This window comes from Aedes aegypti, chromosome 3, assembly GCF_002204515.2.
Source record: "Aedes aegypti strain LVP_AGWG chromosome 3, AaegL5.0 Primary Assembly, whole genome shotgun sequence".
In the NCBI taxonomy this organism is placed as follows: domain Eukaryota; kingdom Metazoa; phylum Arthropoda; class Insecta; order Diptera; family Culicidae; genus Aedes; species Aedes aegypti.
Genome location: NC_035109.1, coordinates 59,884,530 through 59,911,527, shown reverse-complemented (window position 1 = coordinate 59,911,527; position 26,998 = coordinate 59,884,530). Strand labels below are relative to the sequence as shown.

The 26,998-nt window shown below is 37.9% G+C and overlaps 1 protein-coding gene across 2 annotated transcripts; it reads left to right on the top strand.

Annotated features, from left to right (window-relative positions):
- The first annotated feature begins 2,463 nt into the window (after positions 1-2,463).
- Positions 2,464-26,305, top strand: LOC5566563 (septin-1). 2 transcript variants are annotated; one of them, XM_021848496.1, is made up of 4 exons: positions 2,464-3,154; positions 23,592-24,043; positions 24,104-24,469; positions 24,528-26,305. In XM_021848496.1, the coding sequence occupies exons 1-4, from the start codon at positions 3,131-3,133 to the stop codon at positions 24,763-24,765; spliced, it is 1,080 nt and encodes a 359-aa protein (XP_021704188.1). In that variant the 5' UTR covers positions 2,464-3,130; the 3' UTR covers positions 24,766-26,305. The 2 variants fall into 2 exon arrangements, with proteins under 2 accessions (XP_021704188.1, XP_021704187.1); XM_021848495.1 differs by lacking the exon at positions 2,464-3,154 and adding an exon at positions 23,291-23,467.
- The last annotated feature ends 693 nt before the right edge of the window (positions 26,306-26,998 follow it).

Below are 26,998 nucleotides of genomic sequence, written 5' to 3'. Positions count from 1 at the left end.
TGCCATTTTTGACACCCACCCACCCACTCATAACGCTTTTTGTATGATCATTCTACAAATTATGTATGAGCCGTAACATCAAGAGGACACCCACCCACCCCCTTCAGCGTTATGAAATTTGTGAATGAGCCCTTGAAAGAACTCCGAGAATGTAGCATCGGATCGGACATCAAACGATCTAGTAGGCATGGCACAACTTCGACGTCTCGCTCCTATAGTAACGTCAGAATGGAATGGAAGGTTTTTCAGGGGGCTCCCGCTTGCCAACAACGTTTCTGAACTCCTCATTTGGCGATCCTACCAGAATTTAAAACTTATTTTAGTGTTCCTCGAGAGCCTGGATTTGTTAGGAAGCGGAAGTGTCCAAAGGAAAATGTCCATCATTTGGGAAAAGCGTGACGGAGGAGGGAGGGGGTCTATAAATCTCGAAAACGATGGACGTCATATGGGATGGTACACAAATTATGTCACGCTAAATTTCAACATTGTTGACCACTCCCCCCCCCCCTTTGTCACGTTTTTTGTATGAGTCCTTCGAAATTTTTGTAAGGCTTGTCACGCTTGGCTTGACCCCCTCCCCCCCCTCGGAGCGTGACGTAATTTGTGCATGACCCCATATTTGAATCGCCCCTTGTTTGGTGATGAAAAATTCACAGTTTTTGGTAGCTTGATCTAGAAATCCTTTATAAGAGAGATTCGCGGAAGATGACATTTCTGTCAAGTGTGAGCCAATCGAGCAACGAGAGCTGTCAAAGTGTGAGCCAAACGAATATTCGTTATGTTTGTTTTGAACATTTCTTGAGGAGTAATGTAATCCGCTTGAAATCATTTCGTAAAATATAAAAGCCTACTTATGGATTCAAATGAATCCACCCTTCATTTGGGTGTGCGTTACATGTAAAAATCAAGGATTATATCATAGAGAAACAGACGTAACACTTAGAACAAATCGCGATCAAAATCATAGTCGCGAAAACATGTACGCCCAATGCTAAAAACACTGTAGGTGGCCGATGGACCAACAGGTGGCGGTAGTGTGTAAACTTCGCTTCATAAGCGGAAGGTCATGGGTTCGATTCCCAGGCCCTCCACAAAAAAAACCCGTCCAGCCATGAAAGGACGCCGCTTTAGACTGACGCCTGATTTTAGACAATATTAATAAAAACCATGGCTGAATCTACTAAATTTTACCAGGGGATGCATAAGTGTCTAATCTATCGCATTCCACATTTCCATTCCACTAATCATGATTTTTTTCAGAGATCCCTAACAAATGCTACTCAGGATAACAAGATCTCTGTCAGATTTCTGAAAAACACTGATTGATTTTTTTTCGGACCCTTTATGTATGTCTGGCCATATCCTACGTAAATTCTCACGAGATATTAATGAAAACACAACGGAAGCTTCTTTGTGAAATTCTTAAAAAGATTATTAGCATATTCTTTGTAAAACCATTATTCATAAGGTTTCTAGTGGATTCTGAAAAAGTTTGTTGTTAATTCTATGAATTATACCTGATTGTTTTATGTAATTCTTAGTGATTTTCTAGCGAGTTCTTGATCATACACTGAACAGATTTAAACAAAAAATAATCCATTAATTGTTGCTGGATTTCTTTGCATATTTAAATGGATGTTTTGAGACCATCGACAAATTCTTGAAGTATTGTCAAATACTTGATTGTCAAATACTTGAGTAGTCGAAACACCCAAGTGTCTTAGAAAAAGTGATAGATTATTGTGTTGGCGAATGGCTAGGAAAAAAAAAACTCTGAAATCTCTTCAGTTCGGATTATGATTTGGGTTCAAAATTTGAGACAAATTTTGTTGCTGGATTTCTTTGCACATTTAAATGGATGTTTTGAGACCATCGACAAATTCTTGAAGTATTGTCAAATACTTGATTGTCAAATACTTGAGTAGTCGAAACACCCAAGTGTCTTAGAAAAAGTGATAGATTATTGTGTTGGCGAATGGCTAGGAAAAAAAAAACTCTGAAATCTCTTCAGTTCGGATTATGATTTGTGTTCAAAATTTGAGACAAAGGGTTTATTCACAAATTTCATAACGCTGAAAATGGCAATTGTTGACACCCACCCACCCCCTCGTAACGCTTTTTGTATTGATATTCTATAAATTTTGTATGAGTTGTAACAATTTCAGGACACCCACCCACCCCCTTTAGCGTTATGAAATTTATGAACAAGCCCAAAGTGGAATTTATAAAGATGTGAAAATTTTAAAATGTCCTGATTTTCAATCTTCAGAAGATGGTCACCCTAATGAAACTTCACCATTTTTGCCTGCCTTCGAAAAACCATCGGCCGACCCCTCTGTTTTTAATGACAGCCAATAATTGTCATTAATGATCAATGATGACAGTTTTGGTTCCAGCTTGCGGAAGTGGTGCGAGCAGTGCAACGATATCCCCTTACCTTTTCACACGACACCAGTCAGCAGCCCACCCACCGCAACTCAGCCGCAGTCCATCGCTGATCGTCGTTCCGTTCGTGTTGCGCGTCGTTGTGTCAGTCATCATCATCAAAAAAAAAATCCGGTATCGTTGAGTGGAGCGGTTGCTGCTGCAGTTATAAGCATTAATTTTCTCGTTTTAAACCGAATCAATCTTCTCCGTATAAGAGCAATAATTAAAGTAAATTCGATAAGCGGGGGCGCGCGTTTGCATTCCATTCTTCCATCGCATCGTTTCATTATCGGATTGTTTTGTGCGTAGTGTTGTTCATCATTACAAGCAGTGGTGAGAGCGATTAAAAAAAAAAGCAAGCAGCAGCGAAAACAACACCATCAGAAAATCGATTCCATTGTACTGAGGCTTCGTCTGCTTGCTTTAGCGTAGTGCCAGCGCTCCCCCCTTAGAGAACCCCGTCGTCCCTCGCCCGATGATTTGCTGACAAACGCAGTCTTGTTGAGCTTGCTGGGCTGCCGTAAATCGTTATACTTACTATACCGTGGTGGGGACAACAGTGTTTTATTATTTTTCGGTGTTTGCTCGCCGGAAGTTAGCTTGCTGTTGCGTAGAGCTGGAATTCGGAACGTCGGAGGATCATCGCCACAGCGGAAGGCAGCCATAGAAACTGGACAACCTCAGGAGAACGGGCAGCGGCAAGATGTCGACGGATTCGGGAAAGACGGTAAGTGGGCAGTAAAAGGGGTAGTTGGCGACAGGGGACACTGACGGATGTTTGAATTATTCTATGAGGTGCTCGGCACCGGGAGGTGCCTAATCAAGGATTTGATAAACGTCGGATAATCTGCTCTATAAATCATAAGAAGAACGATCATTTTGCATTGCATCTATTTTTGTCATTCCCTTAATTGAGTCAGTTCATGATATGTGTTTCAGTAGGTATGAGTCACTCGTTCATTTGATCAAGATTCCAGGCTGTGCTGTATTTTTGTTTTTCTTTGCTCTCCTCAAAACGGGTCGAATTTGGTATTTATAGGAACAATCATTTGTTTGACAGTAGATAAGCATCTTGTTGAGACATCTATCTGATTTGTATCTGAATTATGTATTTATCTTCAATTTTTTGGTTGATGATAAGTTCTTAATAAATTTGGTAAAACACGGTTCATGGGTATGTCCCCTTGATTTCGTGATGGCCCTTCTTATTCTTAGAGGTGTCGTGCTCAACTGGGATAGAGCCTGCTTTTCAGCTCAGTGTTCTTATAAGCATTTTCACTTTTACAGAGCTTGTTAGCCGATCTCTTGTGGTCTCTTGCAAGGCTCTATAAGGTCTCTATTATACAAGGTAATCTCTTTTTGAACCAAAGAAAAGCTGTATCCGGAATTCTTAGAGTGATTTCTTCTGGAACATTTTCAGCGACTCCTACAAAAAGCTTTCCAGACATTGCCACCAACTCTCATCAGAAATGCGTCCTTAAATTCCTCCATCGATTCTTCAAGGGATGTTGGCAAGTTGGAGTTGTCTTGCAGTTTGAATAAACGTAGTTTCATATTTCGTGTGTAGCATCTGTGCCTTCCTCCCAGGGAAGATGTAATTGTTTATGTGTAAGGAATTCGTTTTTTTTTAATTTTTGAAAATGAAATTAGAAAAAAAGTTCATCGAAAATGGCTTTTTTTTTTATTTATTCAACATAACCAAGATATACCGACATTACATAATATATTCGACATTTTTGCAGTTGTGGGCTATGCTATAAAACAGCAGTTATGGGTTATGCAAGGAAAAATAATCAAGTAGGTATTTCTGAAGCTTTCAAAATTACAAAATATCCTCCTTTTTCGAGAGCTGTAACGCTAAATGTTCCTTTTTTCGTCCAAACTGTGGTAACTCAATTTACATTTTGAACATCCCTTTTTCCTGTGTAGCTATTATTTCCTCTTGAATCTAATGTATCTACTTAAGGTCCAACTACTTTGCAATCTTTTGAATTCATCAGGATTTTTTTATACACAGGAAAATTTTGAAGTCTTATTGCGCCTCATTGATCTTTTTACCGATATGTAGTAAATATCGAATGAAACGATTTTCTACAACTTATTAGAAATATGCATAGAAATGACTAACAAATTCATGTTTTCTTAATTCATATGATATCATGCACATTTTTATTTGTAGCTTGGTTTTCGACTAAACGGTCACCTTTCCTGAAAGCAGCTTCCGAGCTACTAAATGATCAATCAACATTACCTTAGAAAACTGAAGGCACAGACAAACAGACGTCACACTCTCATCATTATCCATCGACCACCTTTTAAACGTTCGAATAAAAAATTTTGTAGGTGGCTAATAGACCACCCACAGCGCTCGCATCGTTTTTGTTCGCGTTTGACGTTTACACACTAACGCCATCTGTTGTTCTGTCGGCCAAACACACCAATTTTAGCGTTGGGCGTACATGTCCTCGTGACTATGATTTTGACCATAATTTGTTATAAGTATTACGTCTGTTTGTCTGTGCTGAAGTCATCTCTGACGGATCCTCTATAAAATTGACAATTTTGATAATGCGACCAGATCATGCTTGATTTGAACCTTGGTTACCGGATAGTCGGTCTTATTCTCAGTCAACTATCTCAAACAACTATGTTATGACAGAGGCGTCTGGTCAGCCTGTTCAACCTGTTCATTGAACAGGTAGACCATTTGAATCAAAATCGTACAACTAATTTAAAAAAGTAAATCAAATTCAACTAATTTTAAAATAGCATGAGTATGGATTCATACGTACTACATAGAAAGTAGCATAACAATTGTCCCAAGGCACCTAGAACAATCGCGTAGTGTGCTGAATTCACGCACCATGTAAAAAGCTCGCTTGACATCCACAGCACAAGCGTGATATTTCACCAAAGACAGCAGCGCAAAAGTTGAAGAGAAACTACTGTGCATGTTCAACTGCTGCTGTTGAACCAAATCCCATATAACTAAGGTCCCACATACATTCACAGCTTAGTAATCTGTACACGCTCAAAAGCATACATGTGTGGAAACAACCCGTTCAACGAAAGAAGTTGAACAGGTTTTACTTTTTCTCCTTCCGAAATATTGGTGCACGCTAAGCAGTTTCCTAATAGAATGCATTTTGTTCGGAATAGATAGATCGGATGTCCAATGTCCATCCAGACATATTTACATCAACTTAGAAGGATATCCACATTATAAAATGAGAGGTTTTAATAATTAAAATCAAATTTATAACAATTCGAATGCATACTAAGCATACGTAAATTCGATTAATCCAATGTTAAACTAATCATTTCTGGTCTTTGGTGAAGTTAGCGCAGTCAATATGGAAATAGAGTGTTCTTAGAGTGCAAATTGCATGCTTTACGGTGCTAACTTTCATGCAATATCAAATCGGTTTCTCTCGACAGGTTCAACCAGCCGATTTGAACAAGCTGAAGAAGATGATAAAAGCTCAGGAAGAATGTATTATCAATGGAATTAGCGCATTTATTTTTGCTCCGTAGACTGCTCCAATTTCCATATTTTAATAATAAATGATTCCATATCTGTTTTCTCTATAGTTAATTGTGGGATTCATGTTGTTTTTAAAGAAGGATTAACCTTTCTAACGGGATTTTCGGCTCGCCACCGAAGCGGACAGCGTACAAATCATTCGCGATGTGTTCTTACGCTGCATTCATACAATTCAAGTACCGCCGTGTGGGGTGACATTGGTCCTAGGGGGTGACTTTGACCGCCCTTTTTGATGCATCTCTTGAATTGCACGGGAGGCAGAAAACTAATCCATGACCATCTAGTGGCTATTTATAACGTACTCTTGAAGCTTGCCACATTGTTTTCATTATTCTGGTTATAGTTTGCTGTAAAAATCTTGGCCCAAAGTCACCCTTATGGACCAAAGACGACAGTATTGCTCATTTTAAATCCACATCCAGCGGCGGCGATAACGCGCAGATATGCGCGCAACGTCAACATTCAAGTAGGTTTGAATTTTTTCGTTCTTCAAGTACGCGAATGTTTGTAATTATCTAAATCTGAAACATTTGGTGATTTTATTATCACTGCGACGATATACCACCATTTTCTGTTAATCGCATTCCGTGGATTTTTTTGCAGAGCACAATACGCACATATTCACATATTAGTTGTAATGCCTAAGGGACCAAGAAAATTATTTAAAAAATAGTGTTTTTTCTATATTTCTGCCGGATACACGAGATTAATATGCAGATGAAAACATTTGCAAATCAAGTAAAACGTACCAATAAATCGTAAAAAAAAATGCACACTGCAGTTATTTTACTAAATGCAAGAATATATGCAAATACGCGCACATTGATACATTTTGTTATTTCTGATATGTTTTGTAACTGAAACGTGCAAAATCCAGTTAATCACCAGTTTACCGTTTACATAGGCGTTATTTACCCAATTAAAAAATATATTTTTCTTGTTGTTGCACAGGTGGCTTATTTGAGCACGCGACGCCTCTGTGTTATGATTTTGACCAAGTTGAAACAAAAAAATGGCAACTAAAACAGTAGTTGAAAAATATAGATTGCTGTCAAAAATGGTCAAAATTGTAAATTGCTTCAAAAAAAAACCATTCCAAACATTAAAATATTACAATTTTTTAGTTACGATTTTGAATTTGTATATTGTCGCGGAATGATCAGTTCAGTCGCGGATCGAGTTTTGAAAGTCGCGAATTTCACGGATAAGATTTTAAAGTTTTTGTACAGCCCTGTAATTCATTATAGAATATATTCATCAGTGTTGCTTCGAAGAGTTTAGGAGTTGAACCCTCCAGAGCTTCAGAATGAAGTTCTTAATAACACGTATCCGCCCATCAAAAAAGACAAATTTTCAAAATTTTTGATAGATTTCGATTGTTTCATTGTAATTGTATGGATGTCTTGTATTAAGTGAGTTATAACAGCTCGTAAAACATCTAAAATGTGCAAAGGGATGGGTGGGTGTCGTTATTTTTGACGTTTTAGAATGATTCCTTCACTGCGAGGTATGGAATCAAACAACAAATAATTAGCGATATAAGAACAACTTTTGCCACCTTTACCCTTGGTCATTGCTTACTTTGTTGCAAACGACCCTTTTGACGAACCTTTGTATATTTGAATGCTTCATTATTACTAAAAGGGATGACCAGTTTGTAGAAAAACAAAGGATTGTCCCTTTAAGTTTTTAAAACAGACAAAAGGCAATAACTTTTATGGGTAAGGTAACACGGGAGACCATGTTATATTCCCTATCTTTTGTCGTATTCATACAATTATTATCAAAATTTTGCAGAACCAAATGTTGCGTTTTTGTGAATTGATGAAAATTTAATTATTTGTGCACTACATATGTATAATTCGACATACATTTTCACATACTGATACATTTTCACATCGATATGGAGTGGTACTTGAGATTTGCTTCTTTAAATGGATAAGGCGATTATAGTGACCCCCGCGAGATTAAAAGGCCACCCTTCCCTGCCCATTATTTTTTTTAATGTTTTGGAGCAATTATACACTCAGCAAATATTCAATGTACGTTTGTGTACATGACAATAATTCAGAAATTTCAATGAATTTACATACATGGCTGCTACTGCGTGCTAGCCGTTTTGCCCATTAATAACACAACATGACTAACAGAAAAGCAATGGTAAATCCGAATCGATGACTTTGGTCATTAAAAATTTCCAAAATGCGTTTTTCTGGGTGCATTTGTTTGGAACAACAAACAATTTTTTGCGTGGCTTTGGGGCTGATGACGAACGGTGGCGACAATGACCACCGACGTTCGATGCCAGCCTTCGCACGATGCATCATTAGGGCAATTAAGATTAATTTTGTGTGTGCATTGGCAGGCACGCATCACCGACTGCATTTGTGAGATGTTGCGGAATGCTGTTGTTTTCGATCATTTGGGTAGAATAATGGAAAATGCCTCCTACACTAGTCATTTTCGTCATTCATGGTCGTACAGTAAAACATTAAATTTGCGGAAGCCAAACATACTTCAGTAGAGATTACTACAGAATTTGAGGTCTCTTATGTTCCAATTTTTTAGACATTCTGTTGCTCCCAGCCCTAATAAATTTACAAGCACAAAAATTTACCGAAATAAAACCCTCAAAGAATACAACCAGTTTTTAGAACTGCATGTGATTGCTCCCAAGTTAATGCGACACTGTCCCCATTTGTAATCACTACTAGTGTTGAACTGATTGCAAGTATAGTGTGCAACAGACTTTATTATTTTAACATTGCCTCCCCGCCAGATCAAATGCACTGCATTCATTCAGTCATGCGTGCTCAAAACAAACGTATCAAAGCCCTAGACGTAGGAATATGGTATGCGCGTTCTATCTGTGTTCTGTTTACAGGGATAACTGAGCAGCTATGCGTTGATTAAGATAGCGTTTGAAAGGGAACAGGAAAACAAAACACCATTTCTTGACGATGTCTGGGGCACATGAACAATTACAGTACAGTCACCGCACAGTTGTGAATCAACTAAGAATCACTTTTTAGAAGACAATGTCTTGCATAATTTATGATAAAGCTCTAGAAGCCATTGGTAGTCAAATTTGTCGCTCGTTGTTTTTAATCCGTATAGGCCTGAGCGAAAAAAAAAACTGAAATTCTCACCGCTCAGCGTATACTTAATGGATTTCAATTATTTTTAGTCAGTATACTCGTACATTTCTTTTTCTTCTTAGTATTACGTCCCAACTGGGACGGAACTTGCTCCTCAGCTTATTTTTTTATGAGTTATTAACTGAGCGCTTCCTCTCCCAATGTTGCCATTTTCGCATTCGTATATCGTGTGGCAGATACGATGATATTCTAAGCCCAGGGAGGTCAAGAAAATTTTCATTACAAAAAGGTCCTGGACTGACCGGGTATCGAACCCAGACACCTCGGACTCGTATACATATCAAGCTTTTAAAAGTGATGCATATCTGTGGGGCGACTGTAAACGAGTTTATTATTCTCGTAACTGATTGTTTCCATCCATGACGGCGTCTGGCAGGTTGTTGTTTCAACATACCATCGTGTTGTATTGTTGACAATAGTGTTATTCACCGGGTGCAATGCACCCGAAATCAACCTATTTCAAAGTTACAACTTTCACTTGCACTAAGCCACTTTATTCCAAGGTTTGGGTCTCTACTCGATATACTACTACAACTTTTACCCCAAAAATACGACTTCTTTGTACTAATCGCCCACCATTCGCACTCCATTCCCGAGGCACAGACCATGACAAGCGAGAAATTAAATTTCCACGTGGTAATCCTCATGACGGTTGGGTTTGGGACGGTTCCGTTCCCAGCCCAGCTGTGTGTATATACGGTCGTCACGAATCCCCAATCGTGGACGCGTTATCGTAAATCTGTTCCGAGACAGGGAAAACGTAAACGGAAGGCGAATTATAAACCGTTCGTTCGAACAGCCAACGTCATTTTATGGATGCGCTCAAACTCCACTAACGTCCACCATCGTCAGTTTGTGGCGTTGTTACATTGACGATGGCTTCACAACTCGTCGAGCGAGAGCCACACATTGCTCGGTGCACACGCCTTTCCCAAATTGTCGAAATATTGTAAATATACAAACAGCAGTTAGAGCGCAACCAAAGCGAGTGGAAGGAAAAAAAAGTGAACGTGTTTGGAATTGAAAATTAGTTTTTTCGTCTATTTTTCTTGCATTGTTGGTCAAAAAGTAAATCTCTCTAATGCCAACATACCAAGCGGCTGAGCAGCTGAACCGCTGGAAAAGTACGCCGCTCATGTTTGCAATTGGACAAACGCAACATTATTTGGGGCAGCTTATGAGCGGTGTAGGGATCGTTATATTTCCGCCTCACAACTTGTAATGAAACTTTTGATGCTAGTCCAGCTGAAGCAAAGTCAATGCAAACAATAAATTATTCTTCCACTGAAGATGCTCAGATCAATCTCAGGAGGAATTCCTAGAAAAAAATCAACAAAAATTTCCTTGATAATTTCTGAAGAATGTTCTGAGATTTCCCTGCAGAAATACATGGAGTATTTTTCTTAGTGAACTATCAGTTCAGTTTTTTAAGGAGTCCTAAACCAAAACATCTGATAAAAATCAAAGGAAAGTCAATGGAATTATTGGGAAACATCTATCCAAGATTTCCTTAAGAAATTCATGGAACAATATATGGGATATTTTTTTGAGATATCCTTGAATAAGTTAAGTTACATTTTCAAAGAATCCCGAAAAAATTAAGGACTTCCTTGGTACATCTCTGAAAGAATCAATCAATGAATTCCAACTATTCGGAGTAATGCATGAAGGAAGTTTTGGGCAAATGTTCGTATTGACATGAAAAAAACACTTGGTGCAAGAATCAACAAAGAAATTCGTATAAACACCCTTAGAAAAATATATGGTCGGTTTTTGGCTGCTTGGGCACGCCAGGAGTTAATCATCAATATTAACCTCCTTTTCCCGAGCAGCCTAGATAGCCGCGTAGTGTCGGTAGCGGTTGTTTCAACTGGCTAAGAATTAACACTACGGACTGCCTGTTCCGGTGGTAAAAGTCCACCTCACAGGTGACCCCTAATTTATGGTGTGATGCGTACCGTGCCTAAGAATGAATGGTTAGGGGGGTCTAAATAAAACCTAACCGCAAACGGAGCCTGTGGGGTACCAGGGCGCCCTCCACAGTATTGAGTCCTTCCTGTGCTACCCGGAGCAATGGTGCAGGTGACCTTGTGTTTCTCCGAGATAATCGGCTGCCCTTCTTCAGTCTCTATCTTGAGGCTTAATAAGGGTGGGATTATGAATATGTTGACATTTAATTTAAATTATCACCTATATGGATTCGCATTATGCGTTTTACACAGTGTATTCTGTGCTCTTTCGCCTTTGGCGACTTTAAATAGATACCGATCTGTTTTTTTCGTTGCTGGTCTTTTTCGTGCTGAGATTGCAAAAAGCTTAATCCTGCCTAGTTTGGGTAGTGGCTACGGTTAGGTTAGCTCAGATCAATCTTCAGCATAAAAGAACAGCAACGATCAATCTTTGCAGACTCATGCAAAATGGTGCAGCCCAAGTGGCGCTAGTTCAAGAACCCTACTTTCGTAGAGGGAACTTCTATCTAGGTAACCTTGTGGACCCAGTTTTTGCTACTTTTAGCAAGCTTGAAATGGCAAACTCGCGCTCCATGCCCCGCGCATGCGTGCTCGTTAATAAAGCAATCGTTGCTACACTCATTTCTGAGTTAACTACCAGAGATGTATGTGCTGTCACAATCGATGTTTCTGTTGGTGACCTCAACAGGAAATACGTCTATTGTTCGGTATATTTACCACATGATGAACCATCCCCAACGGATGACTTCAAACGAGTTGTCGTACACTGCGTAACAAAAGGCCTTCCGCTGATTGTGGGCAGTGATGCCAATGCTCATCACATCATCTGGGGCAGCTCGGATATCAATTTGAGAGGCTCCAGTCTGATGGAATACTTAAGTAGTACAGACCTTGGATTACTTAACATAGGCAATCGCCCAACCTTCATGGTTTCTAATAGAGAAGAAGTGTTAGACATAACGCTCTGCTCGAATAGAATCAGTCACGAGTTGACGAATTGGCATGTATCAGATGAGGAATCATTATCTGATCATCGCTACATCTTCTTTGAACATTCAAATGTAACTGCGCAGACTTTGCGTTTTAGGAATCCCCGGTCAACAAACTGGGAACTCTACATTGAATTGGTTGCGACCAAATTTCATGGATATTCTCCGTCCATTGAAAATCCAAGTGATCTGGATGATGCCGTTGATACTACAACATCCTACATTATGGAAGCTTTTGGAGAAGCATGTCCTCTGCGGTCTGTAAAGACTACAAGAGGGACCCCATGGTGGAATTCCGATCTGACTAGACTCAGGAAACAATGTAGAAGGAGTTGGAACAGACGCCGTTCAGCTGGATCAGAGTCGTTCAAGTCAGCTCGCAAGGCTTACAAGAAGGCTCTTCGTTCTGCTGAACGATCCGGCTGGAAAAACCTTTGTACAAATGTTTCCAGTTTGAGTGAAGTCAGTCGGTTGAACAAAATTCTTGCAAAATCTAAGGATTTCCAAGTGAACGAAATTCGCTTACCTAATGGTGACTTTACTTCTTCCGATGAAGAAGTTTTAGAATGTTTATTCAATACACACTTCCCCGGATGTGTGGACATAGCATCTACGGATGAACCAAATGTCTTTTCATGTAGTTACGAGTCTCTGGCCTCGGCTCGCAGTATCGTAACTACTGAATCGATTCAATGGGCACTTAATAGTTTTGCTCCTTTCAAATCTCCAGGAGCGGATGGGATTTATCCTGTTCTGCTCCAAAAGGGATTTGAGTTTATCAAACATGTTTTGAAAAAGCTACTTGTAAGCAGTTTTGCTACCGGGTACATTCCCAAATCCTGGCGTGATATTACTGTAAAGTTTATCCCAAAAGGAGGACGTGCGTCGTATGAGGAAGCGAAGAGTTTTAGACCAATCAGTCTGACCTCTTTTCTTCTGAAATGTCTGGAACGGATTATCGATCATCACATCCGTGATGTTTATTTGGCAAACATGCCTCTTCATGTGAATCAACATGCTTACCAATCTGGAAAGTCCACTGTGACTCTTTTACACAAAGTTGTATACGATATCGAGAAAGCATTCGCTCAGAAGCAATCGTGCTTGGGTGTTTTCTTGGATATTGAGGGTGCCTTTGATAACGTGTCTTTCGATGCCATATTGGAAGCCGCACGAAACCATGGGCTACCTACAATGATTACCAATTGGATTCATCAAATGCTCAAAAACCGACATCTCTTCTCGACATTGCGTCAAGCAGCGATTCGAAAATTGAGTGTTTGCGGATGCCCCCAAGGGGGAGTCTTGTCACCACTTTTGTGGAATCTCGTAGCAGATACGCTATTGAGGCAACTCAATAATTGCGGTTTTCCAACTTATGGATTTGCCGACGACTATCTAGCTCTGATAGTTGGTATGTGCATAAGCACCCTATTCGACCTGATGCAAAGTGCTCTTCAGGTAGTCGAGAGTTGGTGTCGCCAATATGGCCTTTCGGTTAACCCGAATAAAACATCTATTGTTCTTTTTACGGAAAGACGAAACCGCGATGGAATTCGACCTTTACGTCTTTTTGGCACTGAGATTAATGTGACTGATCAAGTAAAGTATGTCGGAGTCATTCTAGATTCCAAACTTTCATGGACACCTCACATTGATTTCAGAGTCAAAAAAGCTTGCATGGCCTTCGGTCAATGCCGGCGAACCTTTGGTAAAACTTGGGGCCTCAAACCCAAATATATCAAATTCATTTACACAACAGTTGTTCGACCAATATTGGCATATGGATGTCTTGTGTGGTGGCAAAAGGGCGAAGTGAGAACAATCCAATCAAAATTGGGCCATCTCCAAAGGATGTGCTTGATGGCGATGTCTGGTGCGTTCTCTACAACTCCCACAGCAGCGCTCGAGGCCCTTTTCGACGTTGCGCCACTACACATATATCTTAAACAAGAAGCACTTTCTTGCTCTTACCGTTTATGGGTACTGGATCTACTGGAGAAAAATTCAGTGAATCGTAGATCTACACACACTTCGTTGTTTCCACTTTTGGTGAATTGGGACAAAATTGTCCTTGCTCCAAGTGATCTCACAATTGCTTGTAACTTTCCTTACAGGACATTTATCACACAATTCCCTTCACGGGAAGAGTGGACGTCTGGCTATTTGGAAAGAAGTATATCAAACAATATAGTATGTTACACTGATGGCTCCCTTCTTGAAGGTAGAGCTGGTGCAGGAGTATATTCTCGTGAGCTAAGGCTGAATCAGTTTTACTCACTTGGTAGAAACTGCACCGTTTTTCAGGCGGAAATATTTGCTCTTATGTGTGGAGTGCAATCAGCACTTCAACAGCGCGTAATGGGTAAAGTCATATACTTCTGTTCAGATAGTCAGGCTGCTATAAAAGCTCTCGCTTCGGCCAACTCAAGGTCGAAGCTTGTTATCGCATGTCGAACTCAAATTGAGGAACTGAATTCAGTCAACTTTGTAAACCTTGTATGGGTACCTGGCCATTCTTCCATCGCTGGAAATGAATTGGCTGATGAGCTAGCTCGCGATGGAGCATCGCATGACTTCATTGGCCCTGAGCCGGCTATTCCAATTTCGAAGTGCTGGGTGAAGCTTCAGATAAACTCTTGGGCGGCAACTCAGCACAAGCAATATTGGAATAGTTTGGAGTCGTGTCGTCAAACAAAATTGTATATTACTGAGCCATCTCCAAAGGTGGCGAAGTATTTAACAAATCTGTCAAAGCAGAATTGCAGTCTCTTGGTCAGAGCGTTGACAGGCCACTGCCGACTCAACTATCACATGGCAAATATTCAGCGTGCTGACTCATTTGTGTGTGATAGTTGTGACTCCGATTATGGAACTTCGTATCACCTGATATGTAACTGTCCAGTTTTTGCGCAAATGCGATTCCAATTACTTGGTAAACACTTATTAAGTGAAACTGAATACAGAAGCCTGAATCTTCAGGACATCCTGTTATTCTTAACCCGCTGTGGTAATGAGCTATAGGCTCTCTTTACGCTCATGCGTTTTGCAGTGCCCTTTTTAGGGCGCTGTTCGAACCCATTGTGGTATGGAGCTACATGCTCTCATTTCGCTTATGCGATCTTCCCTCTTCAAGGGACCCCACTCCTATTTCCTCCCATCTTTCCCTTCCCTTTCCTCTCCCATCGGGTAGATGATGAAATAGGCTCAAATATGGCGATGGCACAAATCTCCCAACTGGTGGGGAACGTGCCTTTGGAGCCGGCCTTCTGATACCTGATACCTGGAGTATTTTTCTTAGTGAACTATCAGTTCAGTTTTTTAAGGAGTCCTAAACCAAAACATCTGATAAAAATCAAAGGAAAGTCAATGGAATTATTGGGAAACATCTATCCAAGATTTCCTTAAGAAATTCATGGAACAATATATGGGATATTTTTTTGAGATATCCTTGAATAAGTTAAGTTACATTTTCAAAGAATCCCGAAAAAATTAAGGACTTCCTTGGTACATCTCTGAAAGAATCAATCAATGAATTCCAACTATTCGGAGTAATGCATGAAGGAAGTTTTGGGCAAATGTTCGTATTGACATGAAAAAAACACTTGGTGCAAGAATCAACAAAGAAATTCGTATAAACACCCTTAGAAAAATATATGGTCGGATTATCTAAAGAATCCTCATCCTGTTTGGTCTTATTTTTTCAAGCACGTATGGGCGTTATTGTATGTATATATTTAGACTCATTCGCTACCCATTTATTTTAGCCCCGTGAAGTCCTTTAAATTTTGTCGTGTCCTTCTAAATCAGTCGCACCTATATTCGGGCTTCGAGCCGTGCGGTTAGTGTTACCAAGCATCAAGTCAAGGGGTTTTGGTTTCGATTCTCGCTTCAGTCGGTCATTTCGTCAGAAATGTTTTTCGACTGTGACACTCGGCGTTGCAAGCTAGTCCGTTGTCTAGTGTGGTGCTTCCTTCAAAGGGTAAATCGTCTACTGGAAGCGATAACGTGTCGGTGTCCAGTTCAATACTGTGGTTAGATCAAGCCAAACGTTTTTGATGCAAGACTTGCAGCGAATTGGTGTCTTAAGAAAAAGAGCTTTGGATACCTCGTGCCTGAAAAAATGACCAAAAAGTGACTAATCAGAAACCAAAATAGGATCCAGTACCAGTTATAACCAAGAAAGCAAAGATTTGAGAGAGTCCCTAAGCCACCAGCATTTTATCCAGTGATTCATGCTTCGATTATTCCCCTACAAATTGAACTAATTCAGCAATATTTGGTGAGCGATTTCAGTGCGATTAAATGAATTTCCGCAAAACGTTGAATGATCAGTAGAATTGTATGTAAAATTTCCTCACAAATATTCGCAAAGAAATTGATTAAAGTATTTAAGCATTGAGGTTTTTGGAGATGCCTCCTTTGATTTTTTAGGTTTTCTCCACAATAGCCTACAGGATTTATTTTAAATGTAAACCAGTTGCTCTAAGGATATTTTCAGAAATTACTGCAGAGATCTTTTATAGATTCATCCAGAAGTTCTTTAAGAAATTTTAAAAGGAGTCCTCATATTATTTATCCAAGATTTTTTCCTGTGCTATCTATATGGAATTGATAAGCAAAGTTTTAAGGAATTCTCGAAGGCATGCCTGGACAACATTGATAAGTAATCTTGAGTATGTGTTTTTTTTCGATTTTATAGATAAGTTATTAAAACTGTTGTAAAATAATCAATTGAATCCCTGGATAATATCCTACGGAATTTGTTGATTTTTTTTGAAGACACCGGAAGAAATAATAAAAAAATTATGTAAGAATGATCATAGAAAATACTGGATTAATTGCTGTTGTGAAACCTTAAATGAAATGTGGAGGAATCCATGTAGATTTTATTGGAGACACATAATCTGCAGCAGTAGTCCCTGTTCCTGGTGGAATTTATTGCGGCAATTCTGGAAGACTTCTTAAAATATTTTCGCAAGTAATCCCTTGAGTATTTTTCGGAGCAATTCCAGAGAAAACTGTGGATAAATTCTTGTTGTAATCCATATTTTGCATTGAGTATTATACAGACGTTTCTGCAGTGATCGATTTCGTTTCGTCGATTTTCTCTTTACATTATTATATGAAATTCATTTGTTTCTTGAAACATTCTATGGTGCAGTGCGTTGAAAGATGATGAATGCTTTCTACTGAGTCAAAAATAGCAATAACCGTTGGAAGAGTGACTAGAAAAAAGTTGCGTAGTTACTCTACTGTGAATGTCACAGTGAAAATTTTCAGAGCCATCACCGAATTCACTGGAATGGAGGTAATAGCGTTGCATTTACTGAGGCAAACTATAAAGTAATTGTTCTAAGCATCCCTTAAAAGTTCCTGGACGATTTACAGGGAGGATTGGTGAAAAATTCTATGTGAATTTCTGGAGAGATGTCTTGAAACTATTCATTCCCGAAGAAATGATTTGAAGAATTTCTGTAGCTTTTCATTGAGGAATCAGAGAAGAAATTCCTCAAGAACCTGTGAACTAATTAGTGTGAAATTCTCTAAAAATTACTCTGGAGTCTCTAGAATTTTGCATCAGGCATACTCGAGGCGTAAAAGGCAAAAAGCGACTCCAGAGACCATTTTGGTTGACTTAAAATACTATCTATCAAAAAACTGAAATGCTAAAACTTGCATTAAAATAGTGTCTAAGTCTCTAAAGAGAGTCCTGCTACCTGCCATGTTGATGTGGCATTAAAACTACAGAATACTTATCGTGAATTACTCTGCTTTCTCTGTGGAGTAAGCGTTAGAGAAAATTCTTGACAACACTGACGAAAAATATGACGATCAGATGTAAATACGAACCATTTTCAACTCTGACTGGTTTCTTTGAAAGCGATATCGCACAGAAGCTTCGGAAGTATTTCAATTCATCTGAGGTTAAGAAGGAAGTTGAAATCTCATAACACACGATTTCGATATATCTAGCGTTGTCTGAAGCAGCCTTATCAGTTTCATCGGAAAACCATGTTCAATTATATTGTCATGCTCTACTTCTTCATGTTTTCTGGACATACTTTTTCTACACTCTACAAATTTTGTAATAGTCAAATTTGGGGTGATGTACACAATATATGGATCACTTTGGCGTGAAGCCCCTTATAACTAGCAAAAAAAAAAATGAACGTTGGCGTCAGGAATGCCAGTTTGGAAGACATTTGAATAGTGCGGAAGACATACCGGACCAGATAATATTTTGGCGTTTTTAAGATACGTTAAGTACTCCCTCTATACTATTTTTTTCGACTCTATTTGGATGCAGACTTAGCATCAAATAGATATCTTCCATTATTACGACAAATAATGCAAGTATTTTGATATTTTAAATGCTTGCGGTACGTTTTCCTGAAACCGACGATTCGTCTGTCTGAATACCGACGATTTGGAAGACGAACAATTCTTGGAGGACATTTCAGAATTTATAGACATTTGAAATTTTAAATTATTAACATTTTTTTCGATCCCTAGATAAAAAAAAAAAACAAACCTGAAACTATTCTAGAAGATCTTTGATCCATTATCAGTATATCCATTGCTCTCCAATTTTCTTCAGATGTGCTTACTGGATTCTTTCAGATTTTAATTCTTTCAAATAAAAAAAAATGCAAAGACTTTTCTTATGAAATCTCATTCAATGTTTCTGTAGAATTTTTCTTTTCACGAACTCATTAAATAATTTTGCAGAGATTTGTTTATGATTTTTTAATGTGAGATTGCTACAAGAGTTGCTTCTGAAATTATACCAAAAAGGTCTTCAAAATTATTGCATGGTTCCTCCTAGAAATTTTGGGATATCTCTCAAGACTTTTTGCCAATGGTTTCTTCTGAAACTCCTTCAGACTCCTTCAGCAATCGTTTGACTATACAGTAATTTCTCGATTAAATCACGGATCCAAAAATTTTTGGTGTGATATATCGAAGCGTGATATAATGAAAATGCATTTTCTGCCATATAATTTTCATCAAAATTAGATCTTTATGTTGCGGAAATAGATCGAATGAAACGAAAATCAGGTAAGAAATAATCCTTGTAAAAAATCCGCAGAAATATTTTTGGAAATATTAAAATTATATTTCAAGATTTTTTTAAAAGAATTTTCAAATTAATTTTCATAGAAAATGAAAATAAATATGAAGGTTAAATCCTGACATAAATTCTTATCAAGATTTTCGGATAAATTCCCAATGAATACACAGATTCTTGTTCGATGAGAAATCCCGAACAATCAAAAATCTAGATGAAATAAAAATTGCTTTTTTTGTTCATATTTAATTCATAAAAGTTATCGCTGATTATATACACATATCATGGGAAATGCAAAAACACATAAAATCATGATCTCTGTAAACAAATTTTTTTGCAATAAATTGACTCTTTAGAAGCACGCAAAAAAAAACTTTTAAATTACTTCAAGAGTTCCACATTTTTTTTTTCATAATAACTGGCTAGGACTTTTCAGAATTAAAAAATGTACCTTTAGATTTTGCCATGAGCTGCACCATCATGATAAAATGTTTGGACTAAGTTATTCCTGAAAAAAAAACCTGAGGGAGGGAACAAACTGAAATGCAAATAAACTCCTAATTTTTCAGCAAACTCCTTTAGAGATCCATGGAATATCTTTCGTTAATTTGCTAGAATTTCCAAAAAATGCTGGAGGAGGAAGTTGAGAAAATATATAAAATTTTCTAATGGTACTCTAGAGGAACTTCATGAAAAATTTCGGGATAAATTGTTGCAGAAATCCCTGATAAATCTGTTTTAACAAATTTTGTAATAGCAAAAAAAGTTACCGAATAATAGGTTAGAATAATCTCCAAACAATTATTCGAAAAAAAAAACAATTGGAATCACTGGAAACTTTCTAAAGGACCTCTTAGAGGAAATAGTAAAGAAATATTCTAGTAGAAGTTTTATTGTTTAAATTTATTCTTTTTGCAATGCTTGAAGGAATATATTAGCAACATCTTGGAAGAATATCTCGGTATTGCTGAAGATAAATTTCATGAATAATTACTGGAGAAATCCGTGATTAAATAATCGAAGGAATATTTTTAGGGATTTATGAAGCAATCTGTGAAGGAATTCTTAGACGAAATTCAAGTGTGTAGATGAATTCTCAAAAATAGTGATTCATAACCGGGGGACCCCCGACAATATTGCGATTTGGTTGAAAATAAATCCATGCAAAGTACATTTATTGCTTAACAAGCATGTTTTAAAAACACTAGAGGAAATTTGAAGAGGGCGTGAAGAAATTCCTCAAGTAGAGTCAGGAGAGCTTAATTTTCTGACTTAATCCGAACAATCGAAGTGGATGACATTGGAAGCCATTTTTTCGTGAAATTGGATGACATTGGAAAAAATCCCTTGGCATTCCTGGTTGTTAAGCACAGACTAGCTGTTAGGTCTGTTTGTCTGTTTGTTATGCATACAATTTATCCTGACATCCAATCAACATGTGGTCTTAGGCAAAGTTGTAGCTAAAAGAGATGAAGAGATCGAGGGCTGAACCCAAACGGTTGGCGTTTTCCATGGTAATCTCAATATATACTTCAAGTGGCGTGTGCACAGTCAAATTTCATCCAAATCATTTTAAACTTTAAGAGAATGTCAATCACCATAATAAAAATCGTTTAAGCATAGGAGAGCCAAAATTTCAAAATTTGCATCACAAATGTTTACTATGAACATATTTATTTTTTGACAAATTTAGATGATAGGATTAGGGATCATTCAAATATTCCGTAATGTTAAATTTGCTGAATTTTGACCTAACTCTCTTTCACCCCACATTACAACTTTTGCATGGAAAATATACACTGTAAGACCAAAGTACCCTTTAATGGGTAAAAAAGTACCCTCTTTGAGAGAAACTAGTTTAACTCATAAAAAGAGTAAAAGGCTCTTACTCATTAAAGAGTAAACGGCTTGTACGTCAAATCAACGAGTGAATTTTACCCACTATCCAAAAAGTATTTTTAAAGAAACAGGGTGAAATTTACTCTTTTTCCGAACATCAAAATTCAATAAATTTTATTGTTCATTTTCGTGTATAAAACATAAACTATAGCAACTTCTTAATATAAACAAACGTATTTTATTCAACAAAATATTAACAATTATTGTTCTGATGCAGTAGAATAATCTATTCATCAATAAGCCTAATGAATGGAGCAGCTGTTCCTGGCGGTTTTGCGCAGCGGGGCATGCAACGGGATGTATTGGGCAGAAAATCCATTCTGTAAAATATTTGATTAATTGTTTAGATAGAGGACACAGCCACGAAAAATATGAAACCTACCTTTTCCGTATCCGCACTTTTTAATTCTTATTTCTGATATAACTAATGAACTAATGAACATCAAATGCTGTTTCATGAATCTTAAATGACTATAGCTGCAAGATTTTTTTTCACCCATTAAAGAGTAAATACGCGGAATATATAAATATGCAAAAAAAAACCATTATTTGAAAAAATGAAGTACCCTTTATTTTGACGTTTCCATATATAAGAAAATAATGGGTATTTTTCACACATTAAAGAGTAAAGCCGAGTTCACAGTGTATATTTCAGTGTTGTTTTTTCATAATGGTTTATCTGCATTCATCGATTTCTCTTCATCGTTGCACTCTTCGCGTTATTGCAGAAAACTGATTCTTTTTTCGTAACATATTTTTGTGCTGTATGATGAAGAATCACTATATCTTGCTTCATTAACAAGAAATATTACAGATTTATCTAATTTAGCGAAGTTATTAGCGAAAGAGAGGATCGATGAAGAGAAATTGCTTATGTCAGTTAGGCTCTATTGAACTAACAGCACAGATTTCTTTGTATCGACCTTAACTTTAACTTTCCCCCTGTTTGGTTACGTAATATTTGAAAGATCCCTTCAATGCAAAATTAGAAACAGAACAAGCAAGCCAGAAAGACGTTCAACTTAAAAATAAAAGATTAGAACATTTTTGTGGAAGCTCGACTTTTAACCATTTTCATAAACAAAAATCTGAAATTTACTGCGATTCTTGTATAAATTTTCCAAATATACCGTGCAAGCACCATATTCTGAACAGTTAAGAAAATACAATTTGAATAACTAAAATTATTAAAGATTTCAACAGCTGGGATATTGGTTTGTCTTGCCGTTGGATTTGTCTAATATCTAACTAAACGTATAGATTAAAACAAAACGTCCATCAATTATCAATTATTTAAAAAATCATATGTTAGTCTGACGCATGCATGTTCCTAATTATGGACGCCATATACATCAATGGTCCTAATTATGAACACACATTGCTCCTTATTATGAACAGCAAACGAACTTTATGTAGAATATTTTTTGAAAAAACAACTTAACCATGTATTTTAGTTTTGAAATGTTACAATGAATCATGTTTCGAACTGACAGTTTACTATTTTGGATGTAAAAACAATGAATGTTCAACATAAGGAACGGACCGTTCAGAATATGGCGCTGTCTATAATATGGTACTGGCACGGTAACTAATTTCGTGAGATTCTCTAAATTTCACGTTAAAGGCATACCTAATTTTACGGATTTTCAACTTCCATGATATTGCAAATTTCCACTGTCCCTTATAATAGTATTTATTTCTTTATTATTGAAATTTTCAGCCCTAGAGTGGTTCATCTTAGCTTATAACAGTGTTTTGAGCAACTGATAGCATTTTTAGTTTTTGTGCAATCCTGAGTGAATATTATTACCAATACATACAAGTAATCGAAGTTTCTCGTTGAAACAGGACAATGCGTGCTTAATAATATTCTCAACTAAGGAAAAAAAATACTTTAAAAAATATTATGATTACTTTATCTGAGCAAAGAAAACAGGATTTCAATTAAAAAAGCGATTGTGCAGCGTTCGGTAATTCGATGCACCACGGTACTGCCTCACTGTAAGCTTCATTGTTACATTAGTGAGCGGAATTGGTACAACGTTTACCGTTTTGCGCATCCATTGACCGTCTCTCTACGAGATATGCATGCAAATCAGCAACTGGACGTTTCTCCTCTGCTGATTTGTATCCGACGGGTCTACGAACAGGTGGGCAACGTCCCATTTCATGCCATCCAATCGAGCAATCCCCCTTACGCTGCCTTTAATGGAGCATCGACAGCTTAACGAAAGAAGGTGTTGAAGAAATTTCAAAATTTCTTGCGCCTTAATGAGCTTAAGCTTTCTTTGACTACCTATCGGATCGTTTACCAGTTGCAATTAACGGCTGACCGTGTGAACACGGCAGCAGTATCATCCATCACCATGAGAGATATCAAACAATTCTGCAAAGCTGCTGAACCAGAGGTTGGATTCCATTTCGTGTGATGTGTATGGATGGAACGGATGAGTGATTTGCTTTTTGTGTAGTTAGTAATTTAGTCTTATGTAAGTTTGTTTGATTTTGGCTTCTCTTGATCTTTTCTTACAGTTTTCCAACGTGGAAACATCGGGTTACGTGGGTTTTGCCAATTTACCCAACCAGGTGCATAGAAAATCGGTGAAAAAGGGTTTCGAATTCACACTGATGGTAGTCGGTGAATCGGGACTGGGTAAGTCAACTCTGGTGAACAGTTTGTTCCTCAGTGATTTGTACCCGGAGCGGGTGGTTCCGGATGCTGTGGAGAAACAACATCAGACGGTGAAGCTGGATGCTTCCACGGTAGAGATTGAAGAACGGGGTGTAAAGCTGCGTCTGACAGTGGTTGATACACCTGGGTTTGGCGATGCCATCGATAATAGTGACAGTTTTAGTGCCATCCTGGAGTACATTGACGAACAGTACGAGCGATTCCTGAGAGACGAAAGTGGACTCAACCGAAGAAACATCGTTGACAATAGGATACATTGCTGTTTCTACTTCATTTCACCTTTTGGGCATGGGTAAGCTTGATAATGCAAAGTTGATCCTCAAATTTTAACCTACCTCTATTAAAATTCTAGATTGAAACCTTTGGACATTGAGTTCATGAAGAAGCTCCACTGTAAGGTCAACATCGTCCCAGTGATCGCGAAAGCCGATGTTCTGACCAAAAAGGAGATCCAACGCCTCAAGTGCCGTATTCTGCAGGAGATCGAAGACAACGGGATCAAAATCTACCCACTGCCAGATTGTGATAGCGATGAGGATGAAGATTACAAGGAACAGGTGCGACAGTTGAAGGAAGCGGTCCCATTTGCTGTGTGCGGTTCTACGACTCTTTTGGAAGTTAAGGGACGCAAGGTTCGTGGTCGTTTGTACCCATGGGGCGTAGTTGAAGTGGAAAACCCTGAACATTGCGATTTCATTAAATTGAGAACGATGTTGATGTAAGTTATTTTTCAAAGTATATTTAGACAACGTACATTGATTTTTTTCCTTTTTCAGAACTCACATGCAGGATCTGCAGGAGGTTACCCAAGAGGTGCACTATGAAAACTACCGCTCAGAACGGTTGGCCAAATCGGTGCGCAAAAACACAAATCCAATTATCAAGGACGAAAATGGCACAACCGGTGAGGTACTAACTGAAAAGGATCGTATCCTGCGCGAGAAGGAAGAGGAAATTCGTCGAATGCAGGAGAAGCTCGCTCAAATGCAAGCCAAGATCCAGGCGCAGAAATAAAGCTTAAAGCAGGCAAAGTGACAATGGATGCGGGAAATTTTAATCTAGATCCTTCGAGGAGGTGTGTGTATTGTCCAAAGCGCGCAGTGTGATATTCGGAACCAGTCACTAAAACCCTACAAAAAGACGCTTGGTTGAGCACGTCACACGTCTACGCGCACAACTCCCATTTGTAGAATATTGCAAAACAGTAGGGAATGTGGATTAACATTTTTACAGTTGATTGTCATTTTTGCATTAGTACCGATATGGCATGACACAAAACTCGAATATACCACACAAACTTGGATCGCTCATCGTTTTTAGATATTACGAACAAATCGCAACTCTTTAATCGTACATTCTCGTTTTCCCCACTCAAAAAAAAAAAAAATGTCCGATAAACGTCAACGAAAATATAATAAGTACAAAACCCGTCGAGCACAACTATCCTACGTCAGAATATGCTGTTTATGTGTCTCCCATCAGGATCGGCAGCAGCTTGGAAACAAGAAAAATTGTTTTAGTCAGCTTTGAGTGCCATCACCCTCGAAAAGAGAACGCTAAATTCTTCGTTTTGTTAATATGCCTAGAATCTCATGAGAACAATCGTAAGAAATTCACCAAACCCAGAAGAGCATCGACTTTCAATGGTATCGTCTCTCTATTGAAAATCTAAAAAAAAAACGCAAAATACTTTGTGTAATTCATATTATATATGCTTCCTAGTGTTGTTTTGGTTTATGCGTTTATAATTAAGATTAAAATAATCTACGCGGGATTGAAGCGAGCAATAAACGAAAGGGAAGGATCATTAGAGATTTTATTTTTTGATAGCTTTTTATTCCCAATAAGGAAGAGTTGCAACAAAGCATGTAATAATTTCCTGTTTGTATGTCGTAATGAACAGTGGACCTTTACGTGAATAATACAGAACATATTTCAATCGTTTAGGAACGGAACAAATCATCATTAGTTGATAGGTGGTACTTAAATATTGAATCAAACGAATGATTTCGAACTTGCTTCATAAAAGTTGATAGCGAGCTTGTAATAGAAAAATTGCATAACAAGGAAATCTGAGAACCAAGACAGTTTTTTGTTTCATGTTTCTTTTTGTAAATTTCAACACTTATCCATAATATGCCATTTTTGTCAACAGATTAATCAAATTAGCCGGGTAGATGGAGTGATAAGCCAAGGAACTATGAATGAAATTAAAGAAAAAATCGGAATCGCGCCAATTTATCTTACGGGGCTGTTGAATGTCATCCTACCTTCAAACACGACGATAATTCGGGTTTCGTTATATTACATAACAAGGGTAAAGTCACACTGTAAGTATTATAACTAAACCAGGTTTTGGTTATGAAAATATCGTGCTTTGGAAAAAGAGTTTCTTCGTATATTTTACGACGAATTGGTGCGATACCCTTCCAAAAACTAGGACGCCGGATTTATTGAATCAGTATATATACACATACATATGTATTGAATTTCTTTATTATAACTATTTTTATATTCAACGAAATAAGCCAATATAAATTATAATTTAAGTTAACTCAACTAGGCATTAATTAATGTTTTGAAGAATCCCTCTGAGCATGAGCATGGTTAACCGCCCGCAGTTGCTATTCCGTTATTGCAAGAACAGCTGTATTTACACAGGGAATCAACAGACGCTACTCAGGATCAGTAGCATCCCCAACATTGGTGCTTTCATAATTATAACAAACAATACCGGCGCCGGCTGCGTCCAAATGCAGGTCAATTTGGGGATGGGAGGGAAATGTTGATGTGTTACTTGCTTTATAGAAGCCGAGGAGCCTTCTGCACTTCCACAAGAAAACGCTGGAAGTTTGGATATGGGAAAGGATTCGTTTTGGTAAACGATAAAGATATAACACACGCATAACTCGAACCGAACACGACCGATCCGGATTCCGTCGCTCGCCCACAAAGAGCATGCAACAGATTCAACGGACCAATTGCTACTGACCTAATGTTTTGAATGAACTGTATTTTTTTTACCTAGTAAATGTAATGTGGTGTAGTAATGGAAATTGAATAAGGGGATTTTCTATAGCTTCCAAAATAATTTGAAATGCTTGATTTGCAAATGTATGGATAAAACACAATGTTTAAAGATTTTTTAAAAAGCAATGCAATAGCATGGTCTAGTGGTTGAAGAATTGGTTCCATGACTTTGTTGCGTTCGATGACCCTTCTATAACAGTGCTAAAAAAAAATCACT